Genomic DNA, 20,795 nt, shown 5'->3' with positions numbered 1-20,795 from the left:
GGTGGAGGTATAAAGTTACCTTAATTAAGATGCTAGCTATAAATACAAAAAAAAGTTATACTATTGAAAATCTGCCAGTCAAATGAAGCCTAACAAGATGTGAAAATGTGCCTCGTTGATTGGGGTGAAATCTGCACAGCGTTCCCAATTGGCTCATAGCAGAAGAGGGTGTGCCACAATTAGCTGCCTTCAAGGTACTGTTGAGAACAAAAGTTCCTCTGTGAGATTTATGTGACATAAATGCACAATTTGAGCTACTCCAGGAAATGGACTTTGCAGGTTAGCTAAATGCTGCCCCTTCTATTAAACATCTCAAGTTGAAGGCCGAGCAAGATGCTGCAGGCAGTCATTAGCTACAAAGTTATCCTTCCAGGACCGGCCCTGGGCATAAGTGACAAAAACTAACTTTTTTCATGGGGGAGGGGGGGACAACGACTCCGTAGGGGTTTCAACTGTTAGAATAGTAGAATACACAAAGTTCAATTTCGAAATTTGGTTGTGCATAAGAAAATTTGTTTCAAAACTGCAAACATTTTCTCGCCACCCCATGGCAAAATGGATGGAATTGCAGAAAATGTGCTGTAAAATGGCTAAATGTTCTTTCTTCCCCATGGTAAAATGTGTAAAATTGTAGAAAACGTGCTTTAAAATGTTATTAGGGCCCCCAAAAGGCTCGGGCCATCCCTGACTGTGTGCAATTTTAAAATAATCGGTTCAGAGACATACATCTGGTGTAATATAAGTAATTATTGGTACCAAGATTGTATTCGAAATGTGTACTTACACAAAGATTGACATTTCACCTTTGATCCTCGATGCGTAGCTATTTGAAACTTAATCACGACGCACTGCGGCATCATTTCGCCGCACGTGACTTTTCCTATTCCTGTAAAAATGTGTAGTAGGCGGGTTCTGGTAGTTGCGACAGGAACAGTTCATTGGAATTTGTTAACTGTGTAGCCTGTCGTTTTGAGCAATATCCTGGGGTTTGGCTGTGCTGGAAATGCATTTTGTCTGTATTTTTTTAGTTAGACAGACAAAAGGCTCTCAAATAGGTATAGCCTATTCATATGGACATTCAGATACACTTCATATAGTTTTACATAGACACAACAACATTTGAAAATGGCCTGGGTAAGGATAGTCCGCATTTCCCTGATTTTGGTTTTAAGCCAACAGGTCGTCTCTTACGGTAAGTCATTTTTGCCCTAAAATAGTTTGCTTTAAATGACGCATTGATTAATCAATTGGAGCTGATGTTACTGTAAGTATTTAGTACAGTATTCCTGCTTAATTCTTTCAACAACATAATGCAGGCTATAGGCCACTGTACAATATGCTAATGTTCTTGGAAATGATATAGCTATTCCAAAAGTATACTCGATATATAAATATATTGTAGATTTCTTGGCCTAACAGTTGTGGCTGCTTCGCGTGATGTATTGTTGTCTCTACCTTCTTGCCCTTTGTGCTGTTGTCTGTGGCCAATAATGTTTAACGTTACCATGTTGTGCTGCTGCCATAATGTTGTTGTCATGTTGTGTTGCTACCATGCTGTGTTTTCATGTGTCACTGCCATATGTTGTTGTCTTCGGTATCTCTTTATGTAGTGTCGTGATGTGTGTTTTGTCCTATATTTTTATTGTATTTCTTTTTTATCCTAGCCCCAGTACCCGCAGGAGGCATTTTGCCTTCTGGTAGGCTGTCATTGTAAATACGAATTTGTTCTTAACTGACTTGCCTAACAAAAACAGGTGTGCCGAAAATTTTCCCCCAGCCAAAATTCCCCCCACATCTTCTAATTTCCTTAATTTTGAGTCATACTTTCTATAGAACATACTTCAATTAATAATGCATGTATGTGTATTATATTAAACAGAGGAGGGAGTAAAATTTTGACAAGCAAGAAACATTTCAGAACAACTATGGCTGAATCCTTACACTCTAAAAAATAATCGTCGAATAAGACCTGGGAGAGATTACGAATTTTGGCAAAGAGATGTATTTATAGACTAATAAAAATCATTAGGGGATTTAGGTACTGGCGGCATCTTGGCGGCGGGCGGGCGCTGAAGGGGCGTCGCCCAGGGCGCCATATAAACTAGAACCGCTACATACACTTGAAACAAATAGCCAAACCGAAAATTGCAGACAAAAATGCTTTCTGCTACTAAGATCAGTGAAATGTAGGCTAAACTGACAACGGAGTGAATAGCAGAAATTTGAACTAGCAAGGAAGTCGTAGTAATGAAGAACGCGAAGGGGGAGAATTCTAGCAGGGGGGAGATTTTTGGGCACAACACCGAAACCTCTCACTTTTGGAAAGTTTTCTTTCCCGAACCTATTTGTTCAGAGATCCTGGCGTTACATTTTTTTTCTTCAGTTTTTGCAATATAAAAGCGGTCAAAGTTAATTCGTGTTGCCTCTTTGTTAATTTTCCTGCCCCTACAAAAAAAACTTAATGTGAAAAGGTAGATTTTCAGACTGTACCTAATATTATAAGAGTTGATTTAGGTTGGGCCTGCCCAGGTTTATGGTTTACGCAACATTGTAACCTATGTTTGAGAACCAACATCTGCTCTGATAGGCATGAGCCTGCAACTCTTATCTCTCCAGTGTTTCACTTTCATTTCCTATAAAATCATAGCCATGTGAGGGATTCTAAATGAACTGCAGCACCCCTGATAAATTGAAATGTACTGCAACAATTTCAACAATTTTACTGATATACAGTTCATATATAAGGAATCAGTGAATTGAAATCATTTAATTAGGCCCTAATCTATGGATTTCACATGACTGGGCAGGGGTGCAGCCATGGGTGAACCTGGGAGGGCATAGGCCCACCCACTGAGGAGCCAGGCCCAGCCAATCAGGAGTTTTTCCCCACAAAAGGGTTTTAATACAGACAGAAATACTCATCAGTTTCATCAGCTGTCCAGGTTGCTGGTCTCAGACGATCAGCAGGTGAATACGCCGGATGTGGGGGTCCTGGGCTAGCGTGGTTACATGTGGTTGCCGGTTGTGAGGCCGGTTGGACATACTGCCAAATTCTCTAAAACAACGTGGGATGATTATTCTGTTTAATCAGCTTCTTGATATGCCACACCTGTCAGGTGGCTTGATTATCTTGGTAAAGGAGAAATGCTCGTTAACAGGGATGTAAACAAATTTGTGCACAGAATTTGAGAGAAATAAGCTTTTTGTGCATATGGAAAATGTTTTTACATCCCTGTCAGTGAGCATTAGGGCTAGGATATTGATAGATTTAAGACAAGGTCCTTTTTATTGATATCTTTCTGAGTTTGTCGATGTGAAAGTAGCCTGCCATTTCACTCATTTGTGCGGTATAAAAAAAATATGAATACCGCAGTCATGTAAAATGACAGAATTGCATGACATGCGTTTATATAAAGCCAACATTTTCCAGGGCCCTTGGCTACTAAAAATGCTCCCCTTGTTTGCAACTTCTGTATGTGCCTCTACTCTACTGCTCTATGCCACTCTAATGCGATGATATGCATGCAATGCTTGATTATCACCCCCTCTTGCACTCACTTTTTGTTTCTGCATCTCCCAATTTACAGATTAAGCACTGGCTGTACATGTGGCTTGGTGTAGAGAAGGGACATGCTCTCCCGGAGTATGGGGGTAGTGTAGCGACCATAATCCAACACCTAGTGACCTCAAGAAGAGGTTTGGATCTCTTGGCGTAACGGCTGAGATGTTGGGTTGACAGTTACTGGACCCGGGTTTGAGTCAGGACTAACTCCTGATTTCGCTACAATATTGTTAGTCCATGTGTTTTCTTTTATTTATTTAATCTGCAGATTTGTATATAAATGACAATTACAACAATACTGAATGAACACTTTTATTTTAACTTAATATCATACATAAATAAAAATCAATTTAGTCTCAAAATAATTAATGAAACCTGTTCAATTTGGTTTAAATAATGCAAAAACGGTGTTCAAGAAGAAAGTAAAAGTGCAATAAGTGCCATGTAAAAAAGCTCAAGTTTAAGTTCCTTGCTCAGAACATGAGTGCATATGAAAGCTGGTGGTTCCTTTTAACACGAGCCTTCAATATTCCCAGTTAAGAAGTTTTAGGTTGTAGCTATTATAGGAATATACCTTTGACTATTGGATGTTCTTATAGGCACTTTAGTATTGCCAGCCTAATCTTGGGAGTTGATAGGCTTGAAGTCATAAACAGCGCTGTGCTTCAAGCATTGCTAAGAGCTGCTGCTGCCTACCACCGCTCAATCAGATTGCTCTATCAAATATCAAGCTATATACTTAATTATAATAAACACACAGAAATACGAGCCTATGGTCAAATCCGGAAACAATCATTTTGAAAACAAAACATTTATTCTTTCAGTGAAATACTGAACCGTTCCGTATTTTATAGAACGGGTGGCAACCCTTTTAAGAAAGGCATTGATGTTTATGGTTAGGTACATTATTGCAACGATTGTGCTTTTCGCAAATGCGCTTTTGTAAAATCATCATTTGGCGAAGTTGGAGTAGGCTCTGATTCGATGATAAACTAACAGGCAACGCAGAACAAGCTAGTTAACCTAGTAATATCATCATCCATGTGTAGTTAACTTAAGGTATAGGGGGCAGCATTTTCACTTTTGGATAAATAGCGTGCCCAATTTCAACTTCCTGCTACTCATGCTAAGAATATAAGATATGCATATTATTAGTTGATTTGGATAGAAAACACTCTGAAGTTTCTAAAACTGTTTGAATCATGTCTGTGAGTATAACAGAACATATGTAGCAGGCAAAACCCCAGAGGACTTGCCATTCAGATTTGTTTTGTTTTTGAGGTCTGTCTGTTCAGTGAGTTCTCATTGGGAAACAATATTTCTTAGGCACTTGTTTGCAGTTCCTACCGATTCCATTGGATGTCACCAGTCTTTGGAATTTGGTTGTGGTTATTCCTTTGTGCAAGGAAGAAGTACGGCCATCTTGGAACTGGGTAACACTTTTGAGAGTTGCACAAGACTTGAAAAGTAGCGTTGGGTTGTTGTCTTCCTGTATTGAACACAGATAGACCCGTCTTCAATTTGATCGATTAATAACATTTAAAAACACCTAAAGTTGTATTACAAAAGTAGTTTGAAATGCTTTGTCAAAGTTTACAGGTAACTTTTGAGATATTTTGTAGTGACATTGCACAAATTGTAAGCTGTTTTTTTTCTGGATCAAACGTGCCAAATAAATTGGCATTTTGGATATATATGGACAGAATTAATCGAACAAAAGGACCAATTGTGATGTTTATGGGACATATTGGAGTGTCAACAAAAGAAGCTCGTCAAAGGCAAGGCATGATTTATACTTTATTTCTGCGTTTTGTGTAGCGCCTGCAGGGTTGAAATATGCTACTCTCTTTGTTTACTGTTGTGCTATCATCAGATAATAGCTTCTTATACTTTTGCCGAAAAGCCTTTTAAAAATCTGACATTGGCTGTATTCACAACGAGTGTAGCTTTAATTTAGTGTCTTACATGTGTGATTTAATGAAAGTTTGATTTTTATATCATTTTATTTTAATTTGCCGCGCTGCATTTTCCCTGGCTTTTGGCCAAGTGGGACGCTAGCGTCCCCTATCCTAGAGAGGTTAACTAGTGATTATGGGAAGGTTTAAACATTTTTTATTTTTTTAAAGATACGTTTAACTTGTTATGGCTGCAATCCCGATATATCGGGATAAGTGTCATCAACAACCGCTGAATAGCATAGCGCTACATTCAATAAATATTACTACAAATATTCATGAAATCACAAGTGCAATATAGGAAAACACAGTTTAGCCTTTTGCTAATCCACCTGTCGTGTCAGATTTTGAAATTATGCTTTTCAGCGAAAGCAATCCAAGCGTTTGTGTAAATTTATCGATCCCACTACAAAATATTAAGTACACTTAGCATTAGGAAGCTTGGTCACGAAAATCAGAAAAGCAATCAAATTAATCGTTTACCTTTGATCTTTGGATGTTTTCACTCACGAGACTCCCAGTTACACAACAAATGTTCCATAAAGATGATTTTTATATCCAAAATACCTCCGCTTGTTTGTCGCGTTATGTTCAGAAATCCACAGGAAAGAGCGGTCACGACAACGCAGATGAAAATTCCAAATAGTTTCCATAATGTCCACAGAAACATGTCCGTTTTTTATAATCAATCCTCAGGGTTGTTTTAAAAATCTATAATCGATAATATATCAACCGCAAACGTCTTTCACAGTGGGAGAGGGAAAAGCAATACCTATCCAAATTTAGTTGTGCGAGCAAAACTTATGTGACCACTTGACGCGATGTTATCGTTCTGGCTCATGTAAAAAAAATAAAAGCCTGAAACTATGTCTGAAGACTGACACCTTGAGGAAGCGATAGGAAAATCTGGTTCATATCCCTTTAAACCCAGCGAAGGGAGGCTATGGAACATGAAGTTTTCAAAATAGAAGCCACTTCCTGTTTTGATTTTCCTCAGGGTTTCACCTGCAATATCAGTTCTGTTATACTCACAGACAATATTTTGACAGTTTTGGAAACTTTAGTGTTTTCTATCCAATACTAATAATAATATGCGTATATTAGCAACTGAGACTGAGGAGCTGGCTGTTTACAATGGGCACCTTTTCATCCAAGCTACTCAATACTACCCCTGCAGCCATAAAAAGTTAATGCTAGCTAGCAACTTACCGTGGCTCCTTGCAGCCACAAGGTCCCTTTGATGCTGCACTCGCGTAACAGGTGGTCAGCCTGCCACACAGTCTCCTCGTGGATTGCAACGTAATCGGCGTCCAAAAAGGCAGATTACTGATTATGAAAACTTGAAATCGGCCCTAATTAATCGGCCATGCAAATGAATCGGTCAACCTCTATTCTAGTGTGTTTGTGCTCCACAGAACAGAGGACATTGCCTTTCCCCCACTCTAAAGTAACATTAATGTTGTGGAACTAAATCCAGAAGTGTATTTCCCCAAAACGGCGCAGATGCTGTGTGATGAAATGTTTAGTGGTGTAAAGTACTTAATTAAAAATACTTCAAAGTATTTTACTATTTCTATTATTGACAACTTTTACTTTTACTTCACTACGTTTCTAAAGAAAATGATGTACTTTTTACGCCATACATTTTCCCTGACACCCAAAAGTACTTTGAATACTTAGCAGGACAGAAATGGTTCAATTCATGCACATCCCTGGTCATCTCTACTGCCTCTGATCTGGAGGACTCACTAAACACACGCTTTGTTTCTAAGTGTTGGAGTGTGCCTCTGGCTATCTGTAAATTAAAAAAAATATGAACAATCGTACCATCTGGTTTGCTTAAAATAATATTATTTACTTTTGATACTTTAGTATATTTAAAACCGAATAGTTTATACTTTTACTGAATTAGTGTTTTACTGGGTGACTTTTACTTGAGTCATTTCCTATTAAGTTATCTTTACTTGTACTCAAGTATGACAATTGGGTACTTTTTCCACCACTAGAAATGTCCAATCGTTTGTAATACCACCTCTGTATGTCCACTACATACCACACACAATGGCCCACTGGACATGAGTAATTATTCTGTAATCTTTTTTATTTTTTATGTCCAATTCCAATTATTTCCCTTGACATTAAGGTAATTTCCTTTCTGACTTCACAGGCTGATATTTTCCCCTTCTTTAGCTTATAGTGCCAGGCTTCTACTGCAATTGAGATGTTTTTATTTCAATTTAATTGAACCTTTATTTAACTAGGCAAGTCAGTTAAGAACAACCATGATTATAGGCTTACATACAATATACAGGCCCAGTAAACTGTGGAGGTATAAACTAAATATACAAAAGACAGAATGACCAGGTGAATCCAGATCAATAAGGGATCATAGATTTAATGTCACTTGTTAAATCCACTTCAATCAATGTAGATGAAGGGTAGGAGACAGGTTAAAGAAGGCTTTTTAAGCCTTGAAACAATTGTGCCATTCAGAGGGTGAATGGGCAAGACAAAATATTTAAATTATTAATGGAATAAAACTAAAACTGGCTAGCTAACAAGCATAGTGCAGATAAATGATTCAAATTCCTTATTTTACACTATCTTATCACAGCACTGGCAAACCATGTTTGACCAACTCCCTGCCCAAAATGGCTGACCTTTATAGAACGGGTGGCAACCCTAAGTCTAAATATTACTGTTACATTGCACATCCTTCAATATGATGTCATAATATTGTTTAATTCTGTCAAATTAATTACGGTCTTTGTTAGGAATAAATAGCCTTTCAACAGTTCGCAACGAGCCAGGCGGCCCAAACTGTTGCATATACACTGACTCTGCTTGCACGGAACACAAGAGAAGTGACACAATTTCCCTAGATAATATTGCCTGCTAACATTAATTTATTTTAACTATGTTTAAGGTTTAAAAAAATATACTTGTGTATTGATTTTAAGAAAGGCATTGATGTTTATGGTTAGGTACATTATTGCAACGATTGTGCTTTTCGCAAATGCGCTTTTGTTAAATCATCATTTGGCGAAGTTGAAGTAGGCTCTGATTCGATGATAAACTAACAGGCAACGCAGAACAAGCTAGTTAACCTAGTAATATCATCATCCATGTGTAGTTAACTTAAGGTATAGGGGGCAGCATTTTCACTTTTGGATAAGTAGCGTGCCCAATTTCAACTTCCTGCTACTCATGCTAAGAATATAAGATATGCATATTATTAGTTGAATGGTTCATATCCATTCTAGTATTTTAATGCCTAATTCTATGGGCCAAACTCTCAAAATACATTGCTTCGGGACAAAACAATCAGGAAAACACCAGAAAACATGGCATCTGGGTCATTTCAGCAAGCCATGACACTTCCCATCTCAAATTATTCTGAAATTGTTTTTGCTGTTAGAAACCACTAAGATTAGCATCCCAGAAACATTATTTTGTTGAAATTTAATTTGGTCTCTGAGAAATTAAGCTAATTGATTGCACGCAAATTGTCAACTTTAAATGATAGGATTCACATAATATTGAACAACTTATAGTACCCAACATCCGATTTGGACCAAACGTATTCTTGCAATTGACGAAGACATAAGGAATCAAACAAAATTGTCAAAACCCATTCACGGACCCTCCACACCTCACTCCAACCCAACAACCAGTATACAGTATCAGTTCTCTATGTTTGACAAGTAGTATGGAGCTGCAGCTTGGAGTATTGCTTCTTCACCATTTGCAATGTATTCCCCGTGAATTTGTTGATTGCCCCCCCCCCCATTTTAGAGAAATTAGCCATCTAAGTACTTTGGAAATAAATGAGTGTGAAAGTACCAGGTTTTGCCTACTAGATGTTTCTGTTCCTGGTTCTGCCACCACATGCTTATATCCATTTAGCTGGTTTATTCAATTAATCACAACATTTTCTTTGCAATTTTGGGTAGAAAACCAGTAGCTTTTGCTCATGATGAAAGTGAATTGTGTGTTCAAGCCAGTCCTTCATGAAAGGAATTCAGTTTGTCCTTCTCTTTGCGACCTAATGCTTCAACCCAACTGACATTGAATAGCCCAACAAATGGCAGCTCTCTGAGGGCTGTATGGTGCAATTCACATATGAAGATTTTGCCCAAAACTATGATGGAGAAATGGACGAGTGACTAAAATGTTGTGAAAACCCTAATAAAATAATACAATTGTAAACCACTGCATGGCAGTCATGTGTTTTTTAATACAAATATTAGAAAATGTATTTCTGTGATTAGTGACATTTACCATAAAACCCAACCCAATACCATTATTACCATTGCAAAACACTATACAGTGTGTGTTTGGGACTTTTACCATAGAAGAACATTAGTGACCATAACATTGAACCATTTGGATCTGCTGTAGCCAAATGGTTTGCTTGTTCACCAGAAATGGTCTAACTAATCCATACCTTTTCGGGGGAGATTAAAGCACACACAAGGCTGTTTCCTGGACACACAAAAAAGCCTAACAACATGACAAACTAAATTGCTTTCATGGAGGACTGGCTTCAATTGTGAGGATGACCATACAATCTATTTCCATCATGAGCAAAAACTATTGGTTTTCTACCCAAATTTGCAAAGAAAAGGTTGTGATTTAATAAACAAGAGACCAGCCACATTAAAAAATGTGTGGTGGTAGTAGCAAGAACAGCAGCATCTAGTGGGCAAAACTTGGTACTTCCACACTAATTTATAGTAAACAATGTAAGCAACTTCAATGGCTAATTTCTCTGAACTGGGAAAAAACATCACCGAATGAAGAAGTAATACTCTAAGCAGCAGCTCCATACTACTTGTCAAACATAGAAAACCGATACTGGCTGTTTGGGTGGGGTGTGGAGGGTACGTGGGTGGCTTTTGATCAGTTTATTGGATTATTCATGTCTTACTCATTGTTGGTATAACGTATGGCCCAAATAGGATGTTAGGTACTACATTTATTGAAGATTTTATATGAATCCTATAAATTAAAATGGCCAATTTGGGTGCAATCAATAAGCTTAATTTCTGAGATGAAATATAATTTGAACTAAATGTTTTTATTTGCCCCGCACCCCAAGTTTTCTGAGCTAAAATAAATAAATAATTAATAAATGTTTTGTTGTTGGACAAGACTGTAAAATCTCCAATTTAGAAATTCTGTTCCCAGGTATTCCCACATATAAATAGAGAGGCATATGTAGTCAAGGTTTAAATCATGGTTCTGTTTTTGTCAAGTGCTATATCTGTTTTTTGGATTCTTGTGGTCATTTTGAAGTGCACAAATGATTTATAACTATGTTTTGGTCCCCTTAATATTCGCTCAAGAAAACATTGGCCCACAACTGACTGTAATTGGGGACCCCTGGTATACAGGTTATTGTTGCAACATCACTTGGATAGATTTAATTGCTAGTATGTTATGCTGTTTATAGATATAGCACAGTTTTTTTATTTATTTTTAGAAACGCAGTCATTATATGGTAATTATACAACTCTGTCTGGACTGAGCTTGTTGATTCGGACTGACTTTCTACTATTTTATCCTACAGTTCCTCCTCCTGTCAACGTGAGCCTCATCTGCCACAATTTTCACAATGTGATCTATTGGAACTACAGTGAACCATCTCTGCAGCCACAGTTCAATGTGAAAATGACACGAAAATACTCTGGGTAGGTGCTGCAGCACCTAAGAGGTTGTTTAATCTCTCACCAAATAGGGCCTATGTTATCCAATGTAGGTTATATAGCTAGGGAATATTAATTAAGTCTTTCTTGCCACAATTTCAAGTAGAAATTGGAAAATTGACATGCACTGTCAGACCCATACAAATGTAAAGTCCTGTCAACAGTTCTTTGTCAGCTTTTCCATTGTAATTGTGAACTAACATTTCAGTCCAAATCAGAGGTTGCCACTAACCCACAACAATTGTTTTCCTCTATCTTTCAGTGCTGCCTTGGTTTGTTCAAACACTTCCCTCTACCACTGCGATGTCTCCTCATTTACCAAAGTAATAGAAGAGGGCTACCGTTTCATATTGACTGCTGTTGGACAGAATACCAATTACTCCGAAATTTCATTCACCTACGATGATACAATGTATCCAGACCTGGTGGATGTACAGTGTAAGTTCTCACACTGAGCTAACCAAAAGGTGAATTATGGGAACAATGTTATACAGTATGTAGTGATTGAATTGGGGTAGTATCTTGAAAGGGGTTGTAAGTACACTGTATGCACTGCAGCACATGTAGCATTTCTTTGTTGATCTGACCACACAATGCTCCGAGCCGGGAGATTTTGAACATATTTTCTGACCTCAGATTTTTTCAAAGTAATGGTCTTTTGTGTGTTTTTTTAGGCTCATTGGATTTCCCACCTGTCAGCATCTCTGCTGTATCTGATCAAATTATCAAAGTTCAATTCATTCACCCATTTCACATCTACAAATATGCCATCATCAAAAATGAAAGACCGGATCATAAGGAATTTGATTACATGGTTGTCGCAGAAGATCACTTGGTGAGAACTGCTGAGATTTTCCACATGTACAGTTGAAGTCAGAAGTTGACTTAAATTTAGGTTGGAGTCATTAAAATTTGTTTTTCAACCACTCCACAAATTTCTTGTTAAACTATAGTTTTGGCAACACCATGAGACCACGCAGCCGTCAGACCGCTCAGGAAGGAGACACGTTCTGTCTCCTAGAGATTAACGTACTTTGGTGCGAAAAGTGCAAGTCAATCCCAGAATAACAGTAAAGGACCTTGTGAAGATGCAGGAGGAAACGGGTACACAAATATCTATATCCACAGTAAAACGAGTCCTATATCTACATAACCTGAGAGGCCGCTCAGCAAGGAAGAATCCAATTCTCCAAAACTGACATACAAAAGCCAGACTACGGTTTGCAACTGCACATGGGGACAGAGATTGTACTTTTTGGAGAAATGTCCTCTGGTCTGATGAAACAAAAATGGAACTGTTTGGCCATAATGACCATTGTTATGTTTGGAGGAAAAAGGGGGAGTCTTGCAAGCCGAAGAACACCATCTCAACCATGAAGCATATGGGGGGGGGTGGCAGCATAATGTTGTGGGGGTGCTTTGCTGCAGGAGGGACTGGTGCACTTCACAAAATAGATGGCATCATGAGGGAGGAAAATGATGTGGATATATTGAAGCAACAGCTCAAGACATCAGTCAGGAAGTTAAAGCTTGGTCACAAATGGGTCTTTCAAATGGACAATGATCCCAAGCATACTTCCAAAGTTGTGGAAAAAATGGCTGAAGGACAACAAAGTCAAGGTATTGGAGTGGCCATCACAACGCCCTGACCTCAATCCTATAGAAAATGTGTGGGCAGAACTGAAAAAGCGTGTGCGAGCAAGGAGGCCTACAAACCTGACTCGGTTACACCAGCTCTGTCGGTAGGAATGGGCCAAAATTCACCCAACTTATTGTGGGAAGCTTGTGGAAGGCTACCCAAAACGTTTGACCCAAGTTAAACAATTTAAAGGCAATGCTACCAAATACTAATTGAGTGTATATAAACTTCTGACCCACTAGGAATGTGATGAAAGAAATGAAAGCTGAAATAAATAATTCTCTATAATTCTGACATTTCACATTCTTAAAATAGGTGGTGATCCTACCTGACCTAAGACAGGGAATTTTTACTAGGATTAAATGTCAGGAATTGTGAAACTGAGTTTAAATTTGTTTGGTTAAGGTGTGTGTAAATGTCGTGTCTTTGGCTATGCCGGATTAAGTGATATGACATGCTATTCTATAAAATAATTTCTCCATAATTAATATTACCTGATTGAGCTAATCATGTAAATGTAATTAACTAGAGTCGGGCACCACAAAATAATATTTATAGAGCTGTTATCTCCTGAATAAACTCTTAAAGACCTAGTAATATTTTATGACAGCTTTTATGACGATATGACAGCTTGTTACACAAAAGAAAAGGGTCTGCGTTTGAGTGAAAGAGCGGGAAGACTGAGGAACAAAGGGCGAAGCTGTGCTATCGTAAATACAGTATCTTATGCATTCCAAATTACCGCCCATTTGGAAAATGCAATAAATATTTACTCTGAGCTGCGCTTCGGTAGGTTGGTAGATGGAAGGCCGTGTTGCCCAACCGAGTCCTTTTGAAGAATGTCTCTGCTGGTAAATTGAATACGTTGTAGTAACGTCATTGTGTGGTAGACGGGATACTCTGTCTGTTCCTTCCTAACCCTCGTTTGCAGCAGCTGTTGCTAACTCAACGGCTAGGAGGTATCACTTCTGTAGTGAATAAGAGTTCAAAGTTCATCCAATTCGCAACCAAAGCTCACGCTGATGTTGGCTTCGTTCTGTAGTTATTATCTGAACCATTCTGACATCGGACCGTCGTCCTCGGAACAGGAGGTTATATTGTCGTCAAGGGCTTCTATAGGAAGGGAGAGGAGGGCGTGTTTGAAAAGTTTTATAGCCCATGTCCTTTCACAGGGGCGGGCCTCTGATTGAGCAGAGCCCTATCTTATGAAAACCCAAATCTCACATTTTAGAAGCTAAAATCACATTTCATCCCATCACAAATAATTTCATTTTCAAACATTTAAATTGAACAACAATTCCATGTGAAGCTGATAAACTCTACAGTGGAAAGTCTACACAGGGCTATGTCATCTTATCTTTGATGAGAACGTCTCAGATGACACCCGAACTGACATCATATTCATTAAGTACCACCGCATATGTTCAATTGTTCGGATTACCAGAATATAGTTCATTTCCCCCCACCTTCTGATGTTCCCAGAATCTCTATGTTAACCAAGGGTTTTCCAAATGTAACATCAGTAGGGTAGAGAGAGGAAAAAGGGGGGAAGAGGTATTTATGACTGTCATAAACCTAGCCCCAGGCCAACGTCATGACATAAACTTCAACTGTATCTACCTGCTGCGAATTGTTTTCACTTGCAAGCAAAGCAGCCTTATTTTTCAAAAGGAAACACATTTATATCCTTCAAATATAAACGTTTGCATATTTATTTTTATTAACATTGTTGTAGTATAGCCTAAATATATTCCTTTTTTTCTCTTCTTTTTCCCAGAAACAACACAGCTTTGCCTGCTCTTACAAGCAACACCATGTGTGTGAGGCTGAAATACCAGTCGATGGAAAGATGGATAGGCACTGCATCAAGATGAAAGGAAAAATGAACAATGTTCATGTCTCAGCTCACCAGAACATATGCATTGAGGGGAAGCATGGGGATTCCGGTAAGACTCTTAATTTCTCACATGATGGATACGTCAAAGTCATATTAGCTCTAAACCACATCTGCTAATATCTGATACGTCCTTTGAAAGTTGTATTTGTCTGTATTGTCATATTATGGCTGATTTTATCAGCAAATGCTCAATTAGAACGCTGTACAGTTTTGAATGTGAAATCAGTTTGACTGTCAGTCTAACTGCTGGACTTGTTCCCTGTAGGTCCTAGCTACACTGCCCTCTACATTGTGATCCCTATCGTTGCCATAGTGGTGATTGCGTTCATCGTGTGGCTGATATACAGTAAACTGACAAGCGGCTCATTCCCTCAACCAAAGATTTTGGTGTGTTCAGCCTTTCAACTGTTTGGCCTGCACTGCAGTGGATTTAGTCATAAAGCTACTACATATACAGTCCTGGCCAAAAGTTTTGAGAATGACACAAATATTAATTTCCAAAGTTTGCTGCTTCAGTGTCTGTAGATATTTTTGTCTGATGTTACTATGGAATACTGAAGTATAATTACAAGCATTTCATAAGTGTCAAAGGCTTTTATTGACAATTACATGAAGTTGATGCAAAGAGTCAATAGTTGCAGTGTTGACCCTTCTTTTTCAAAACTTCTGCAATCCGCCCTGGCATGCTGTCAATTAACTTCTGGGCCACATCCTGACTGATGCAGCCCATTCTTGCATAACCAATGCTTGGAGTTTCAGAATTTGTGGGTTTTTGTTTGTCCACCGCCTCTTGAGGATTGACCACAAGTTCTCAATGGGATTAAGGTCTGGGGAGTTTCCTGTCCATGAACCCAAAATATCGATGTTTTGTTCCCCAAGCCACTTAGTTATTACTTGCCTTATGTCAAGGTGCTCCATCATGCTGGAAAAGGCATTGTTTGTCAGCAAACTGTTCCTGGATGGTTGGGAGAAGTTGCTCTGGGAGGATGTGTTGGTACCATTCTTTATTCATGGCTGTGTTCTTAGGCAAAATTGTGAGTGAGCCCACTCCCTTGGCCGAGAAGCAACCCCACACAGGATGGTCTCGGGATGCTCTACTGTTGGCATGACACAGGACTGATGGTATCGCTCACCTTGTCTTCTCCGGACAAGCTTTTTTCCACATGCCCCAAACAATTGGAAAGGGGATTCATCAGAGAAAATGACTTTACCCCAGTCCTCAGCGGTCCAATCCCTGTACCTTTGCAGAATATCAGTCTGTCCCTGATGTTTTTCCTGGAGAGAAATGGCTTCTTTGCTGCCCTTCTTGACACCAGACCATCCTCAAGTCTTCGCCTCACTGTGTGTACAGATGGACTCACACCTGCCTGCTGCCATTCCTGATCAAGCTCTGTACTGGTGGTGTCCCGATCCTGCAGCTGAATCAAATTTAGGAGACGGTCCTGGCGCTTGCTAGACTTTCTTGGGTGCCCTGAAGCCTTCTTCACAACAATTGAACCACTCTCCTTGAAGTTCTTCATGATCTGATAAATGGTTGATTTAGGTGCAATCTTACTGGCAGCAATATCCTTGCCTGTGAAGCCCTTATTGTGCAAAGCAATAATGGCACTTGTTTCCTTGCAGGTAACCATGTTTGACAGAGGATGAACAATGATTCTGAGCACCACCCTCCTTTTGAAGCTTCCAGTCTGTTATTCGAACTCAATCAGCATGACAGAGTGATTCCCAGCCTTGTCCTCGTCAACACTCACACCTGTGTTAACGAGAGAATCACTGATATGATGTCAGCTGGTCCTTTTGTGGCAGGGCTGAAATGCAGTTGAAAAGTTTTGTGGATTCAGTTCATTTGCATGGCAAAGAGGGACTTTGCAATTAATTGCATTTCATCTGATCACTCTTCATAACATTCTGGAGTATATGCAAATTGCCATCATACAAACTTTGGCAGCAGACTTTGAAAATGTATTAATATTTGGTTCAATTCTCAAAACTTTTGGCCATGACTGTAGACTAGATTATAGTAATACAGAGAATTTCTACAAGGTACCAACATGTGCTCTCCTGAAACTGTGTGTCATGTTCCTGTTGGAGTTATCAAACTATTGATATGCTACTTTCTGCAAACACTGTCTCAACAATAGCACATGAAAAACATATTTCACCCACAGAATGTTTGACTGAATAATGTCTATTCTCCTCTGGTAGGCTTCCATACTGTCACATATGGGTTCAGTTAGGTCACTTATGCTCCCTGAGAGAGCCATCCTGAGTGAGGTACAAACAGGTGGCTCCCCCCTGCTGCAGACCCCCATGGAATCTTTGCCAGATGAGACCCTCACAGTCTTCAGTACCCCCCAGGAAGAGGTCCTCCGCCTCCCCATTGGACTGAAAGACCAGGAGTGGAGCGGTGGGGAGGTCATGTTGCCTAACGAGGGGTCAGGCTCTTCACTGCAGGTAATGAGAGAGTTGGGACTGGAGGTGAAGAGTGACTTATCTGAGCTGTCGGACTATGACTGCCCCCATAGACCTGTGATTATTCCTGTGATAGAGGAGATGAGTCCTGGGGACACTGTTACAGGATACAAAATCTGAGTTTCTCAAGAAAAAGGATGATAATATTTTATGAATGTATTTAAACAGGGAAATCCCATTTGAGACCATTGTGCAATTTTACAAGGGCAGTAACATACAAAACACAATCATGAAAAACAAACACATTTGTCTTTGCACATGCTCAGCTACCAATAATTTCCCTGTTCCTCTCACTATTTAGGTAGTCTATGGTGGAGATAAAGAGGGTAATCAAAGGGATGGCCTTCATTATGGTTTTTCCAATTCATCACTTGGGACTGTTGCCTAATCAGGGGAACCAGGGATAGACCATGTGAAACCCAAGTGGTACGTAGTGGTATTGCATGCTCACAACAAGTTTTTTTTTTTAAATGTCCTCATTCCTGACCTGCATGCCCTATTGTCATGTTGAATTTCATTAGGCCAAATTTAAGACAGTTCCTATAGCATCTTTGTACAAAAAAAGCAAGTTCCTTTTATCCAGATATTATTTTACTGTGCCATTAATGTTTTCTAAGGTAGCAAGGGAATATAAGGGTTGGGAGAGCAGAATGAATATATTCATTAGGTTATTGTCTTTTTTGTCTTGTGCTGTGTATATTTGTTCTATTTGCACTTTTACATGGCTCTCATGCATGTACAATATTCTAAAATATTATTAGGAACATGTCCTATTATATTCCGATGAACACGTTATACCAATGCAAGGGGATTGCTATGGTGGTGATGATTTCTGTTGTTGCTGTAATTTCTGATGCCTTGCTTAGATTACGATATTGAATTCATCTTACTATCCAAATGCATTGTATGCAGCCATGGTTAGAGAGTTGGGCTGGTAATCGAAAGGTTACTGGATCGAATATCCGAGCTGACAAGATGAAAAATCTGTTGTTCTGCCCCTGAGTAAGGCAGTTAACCCACCTTTCCCCGGGTGCCAAAGACATGGATGTCGATTATGGCAGTCCTCTGCACCTCCCTGATTCAGAGGGTTTGGGTTAAATGCTTTAGACACATTTCAGATGAATGCATTCAGTTGTACTATTGACTAGGTATCCCCCCCCCCTTCCCTCTACATTTGTATCCCATTTAACGACGAGAAAGCTGAAGAAAACGTGGACAATATGCATACTTTCTTCATGAAACACCATTTTCCACCTCCATGATCGAGTGGCAAATGCCTAGGAATGCTACTTCCTGATGTTGCACCCCGCGTTCAGCCTAGGGTAAACAACAGACTGCTGCAACCTGATTGGCTGAATGTGATACGCAACATCCGGGACTATCATGGTGGTGGAAAATTGTTTAATGAGGAAAACATGCATAGTTTTCCTGTTTTTATCCGCCTTCTCGCCAATAAATTAAAGAGGAAATCGAAGCCTTTGCAGCCTGAATGGAGAACGTTTTAGGTACGAACCTGTCCACAGGGGATACAAGTATATTGCTAGCTGCATTTGGACGGTAAGATTAACTCAATATCGCCATCTGCGGTCTTTAGGTTACCTCATACCTAATCATTTTGGTTTTTATTGTGCACATCTGTATATTGTATTTTTCAAATAGCTGCAATTATCTTTTTTTATAAATAAGGCTGTTTTTAAAATATTATTTTCCCCTATCATTTCCCAATATACAATAAATAAACTCTGCAAAAAAAGAAACGTCCCCGTTTCAGGACCCTGTCTTTCAAAGATATTTTGTAAAAATCCCAAAAACTTCACAGATCTTCATTGTAGAGGGTTTAAACACGGTTTCCCATGCTTGTTCAATGAACCATACACAATTAATGAACATGCACCTGTGGAACGGTCGTTAAGACATTAACAACTTAGACTGTAGGCAATTAAGGTCACAGTTATGAAAACTTAGGACACTAAAGTGGCCTTTCTACTGACTCTGAAAAACAACAAAAGAAAGATGCCCAGGGTCCCTGCTCATTTGCGTGAACGTGCCTTAGGCATGCTGCAAGGAGGCATGAGGACTGCAGATGTGGCCAGGGCAATAAATTGCAATGTCTGTACTAGAGGTCGACCGATTTTAATCGGAATGGCTGATTTTAATTAGGGCCGATTTCAAGTTTTCATAACAATCGGTAAACATCATTTTTGGACACCAAATGTGGCCAATTACATTGCACCCCACGAGGAGACTGCATGGCAGGCTCACTACCTGTTACGTGAGTGCAGCAAGAAGCCACGGTAAGTTGCTAGCTAGCATTAAATTTATCTTATAAAAAAACAATCAATCTTAACGTAATCACTAGTTAACTACACATGGTTGATGATCTTACTAGTTTATCTAGCTTGTCCTGCGTTGCATATAATCGATGGGGTGCCTGTTAATTTATCAGATCACAGCCTGCTTCGCCAAACGGCTGATTTAACAAGCGCATTCGCGAAAAAAGCACTGTCATTGCACTAATGTGTACCTAACCATAAACATCAATGCCTTTCTGTAAAATCGATACACAAGTATATTTTTTTAAACCTGCATATTTAGTTAATATTGCCTGCTGTTACGTTTTTTTTCCGTCGAAGGAGAGTCGGACCAAAATGCAGCGTGGTTAGTTCGATACAACGATAATCACCTGACTGATTGAGAACCGCCTCAGGCAGCCATAGACTATGCTAGACACCCCACAAAACCCCAAGACAAAAACGCACCACAAAAACCCATGTCACACCCTGGCCTGACCAAATAAATGAAGACAAACATACAGTTTAGATGATCAATTGTTTACATTAATGATTAGAACCATTTATGCTAATACTATTATGTTATGATTTGAAAAGTATGGGTTCTTAATTGTACTGTTACTGAAAATGTAAGCAGAAATGAATTGTGTCTGTGTCTCCTGGGAAAGTTTAAGAAGGAGGGATAAGATAGTTTTTCAAACAGATAAGAATGTTTTGGTTGGATTCCATTAGGGGAGATAAGTTATCCTTTAGACAGGTTGGAATGTAGTTTATGAGGGGAGTGAAACTATCTCCAGGTCCGAATACTACGCCATTGTAAGGCTGGGAGAGGGTGTGAAACTGATGACGTCATTTTATGTCTTCTTTCTTTAAAATGTAATGTTCTTTGTATTTTGGGTCAGTACTCTCTAGAATTAAACGCTCTTTAACCTGGCTTTTAAGACTGGTCTCGATCTACTTCATGCATAATTAATGAACTTACAACTCATTAAATGAATTAGAAATGAGTGCTAATTGGTTTTGGCAATTAAAACATTAAAGGAATTTAGAATTCCTCTATCAATTTGGTCCTTTGAGCCGGATCTAAAAACCTCTCCCTGTTATCTGAAGTTAATACGCTGGAAATCGTGCACGGACGAGTTTTTGACTCGTTTTACTAAAGACCTGACCTCTGAATTGAGGTTCAAAATTAAAACAGGCCTGCGTATTATCACGGAGGACAGGAAGGGTGACTAGATACAACGAACAGTGCTTTTCCCAGTCGGCAGCAG

The 20,795-nt window shown here is 39.1% G+C and overlaps 1 protein-coding gene across 2 annotated transcripts; it reads left to right on the top strand.

The window, feature by feature from the left end:
• Nucleotides 1-894: 894 nt before the first annotated feature.
• LOC115144330 (interferon gamma receptor 1-like) lies at nucleotides 895-20,458 on the top strand. 2 transcript variants are annotated; one of them, XM_029685269.2, is made up of 8 exons: nucleotides 896-1,192; nucleotides 11,090-11,210; nucleotides 11,488-11,663; nucleotides 11,900-12,060; nucleotides 14,642-14,810; nucleotides 15,027-15,148; nucleotides 16,967-17,215; nucleotides 17,535-20,458. In XM_029685269.2, the coding sequence occupies exons 1-8, from the start codon at nucleotides 1,126-1,128 to the stop codon at nucleotides 17,619-17,621; spliced, it is 1,152 nt and encodes a 383-aa protein (XP_029541129.1). In that variant the 5' UTR covers nucleotides 896-1,125; the 3' UTR covers nucleotides 17,622-20,458. The 2 variants fall into 2 exon arrangements, with proteins under 2 accessions (XP_029541128.1, XP_029541129.1); XM_029685268.2 differs by having other exon boundaries at nucleotides 895-1,192; nucleotides 16,967-17,627.
• Nucleotides 20,459-20,795: the final 337 nt, after the last annotated feature.

The sequence above is a fragment of the Oncorhynchus nerka genome, linkage group LG16 (assembly GCF_034236695.1).
Source record: "Oncorhynchus nerka isolate Pitt River linkage group LG16, Oner_Uvic_2.0, whole genome shotgun sequence".
NCBI classification, from domain to species: domain Eukaryota; kingdom Metazoa; phylum Chordata; class Actinopteri; order Salmoniformes; family Salmonidae; genus Oncorhynchus; species Oncorhynchus nerka.
Note: the sequence above shows the minus strand (reverse complement) of the source record. Positions and strands in the feature narration are given on the sequence as shown.

Coding starts and splice junctions, on each gene's coding strand:
- LOC115144330 (XM_029685268.2), top strand. CDS start 1,126: ATGGCCTGGGTAAGGATAGTCCGCATTTCCCTGATTTTGGTTTTAAGC. Junction 11,211..11,487: donor ATGACACGAAAATACTCTGG/GTAGGTGCTGCA, acceptor TCTATCTTTCAG/TGCTGCCTTGGTTTGTTCAA. Junction 11,664..11,899: donor AGACCTGGTGGATGTACAGT/GTAAGTTCTCAC, acceptor GTGTTTTTTTAG/GCTCATTGGATTTCCCACCT.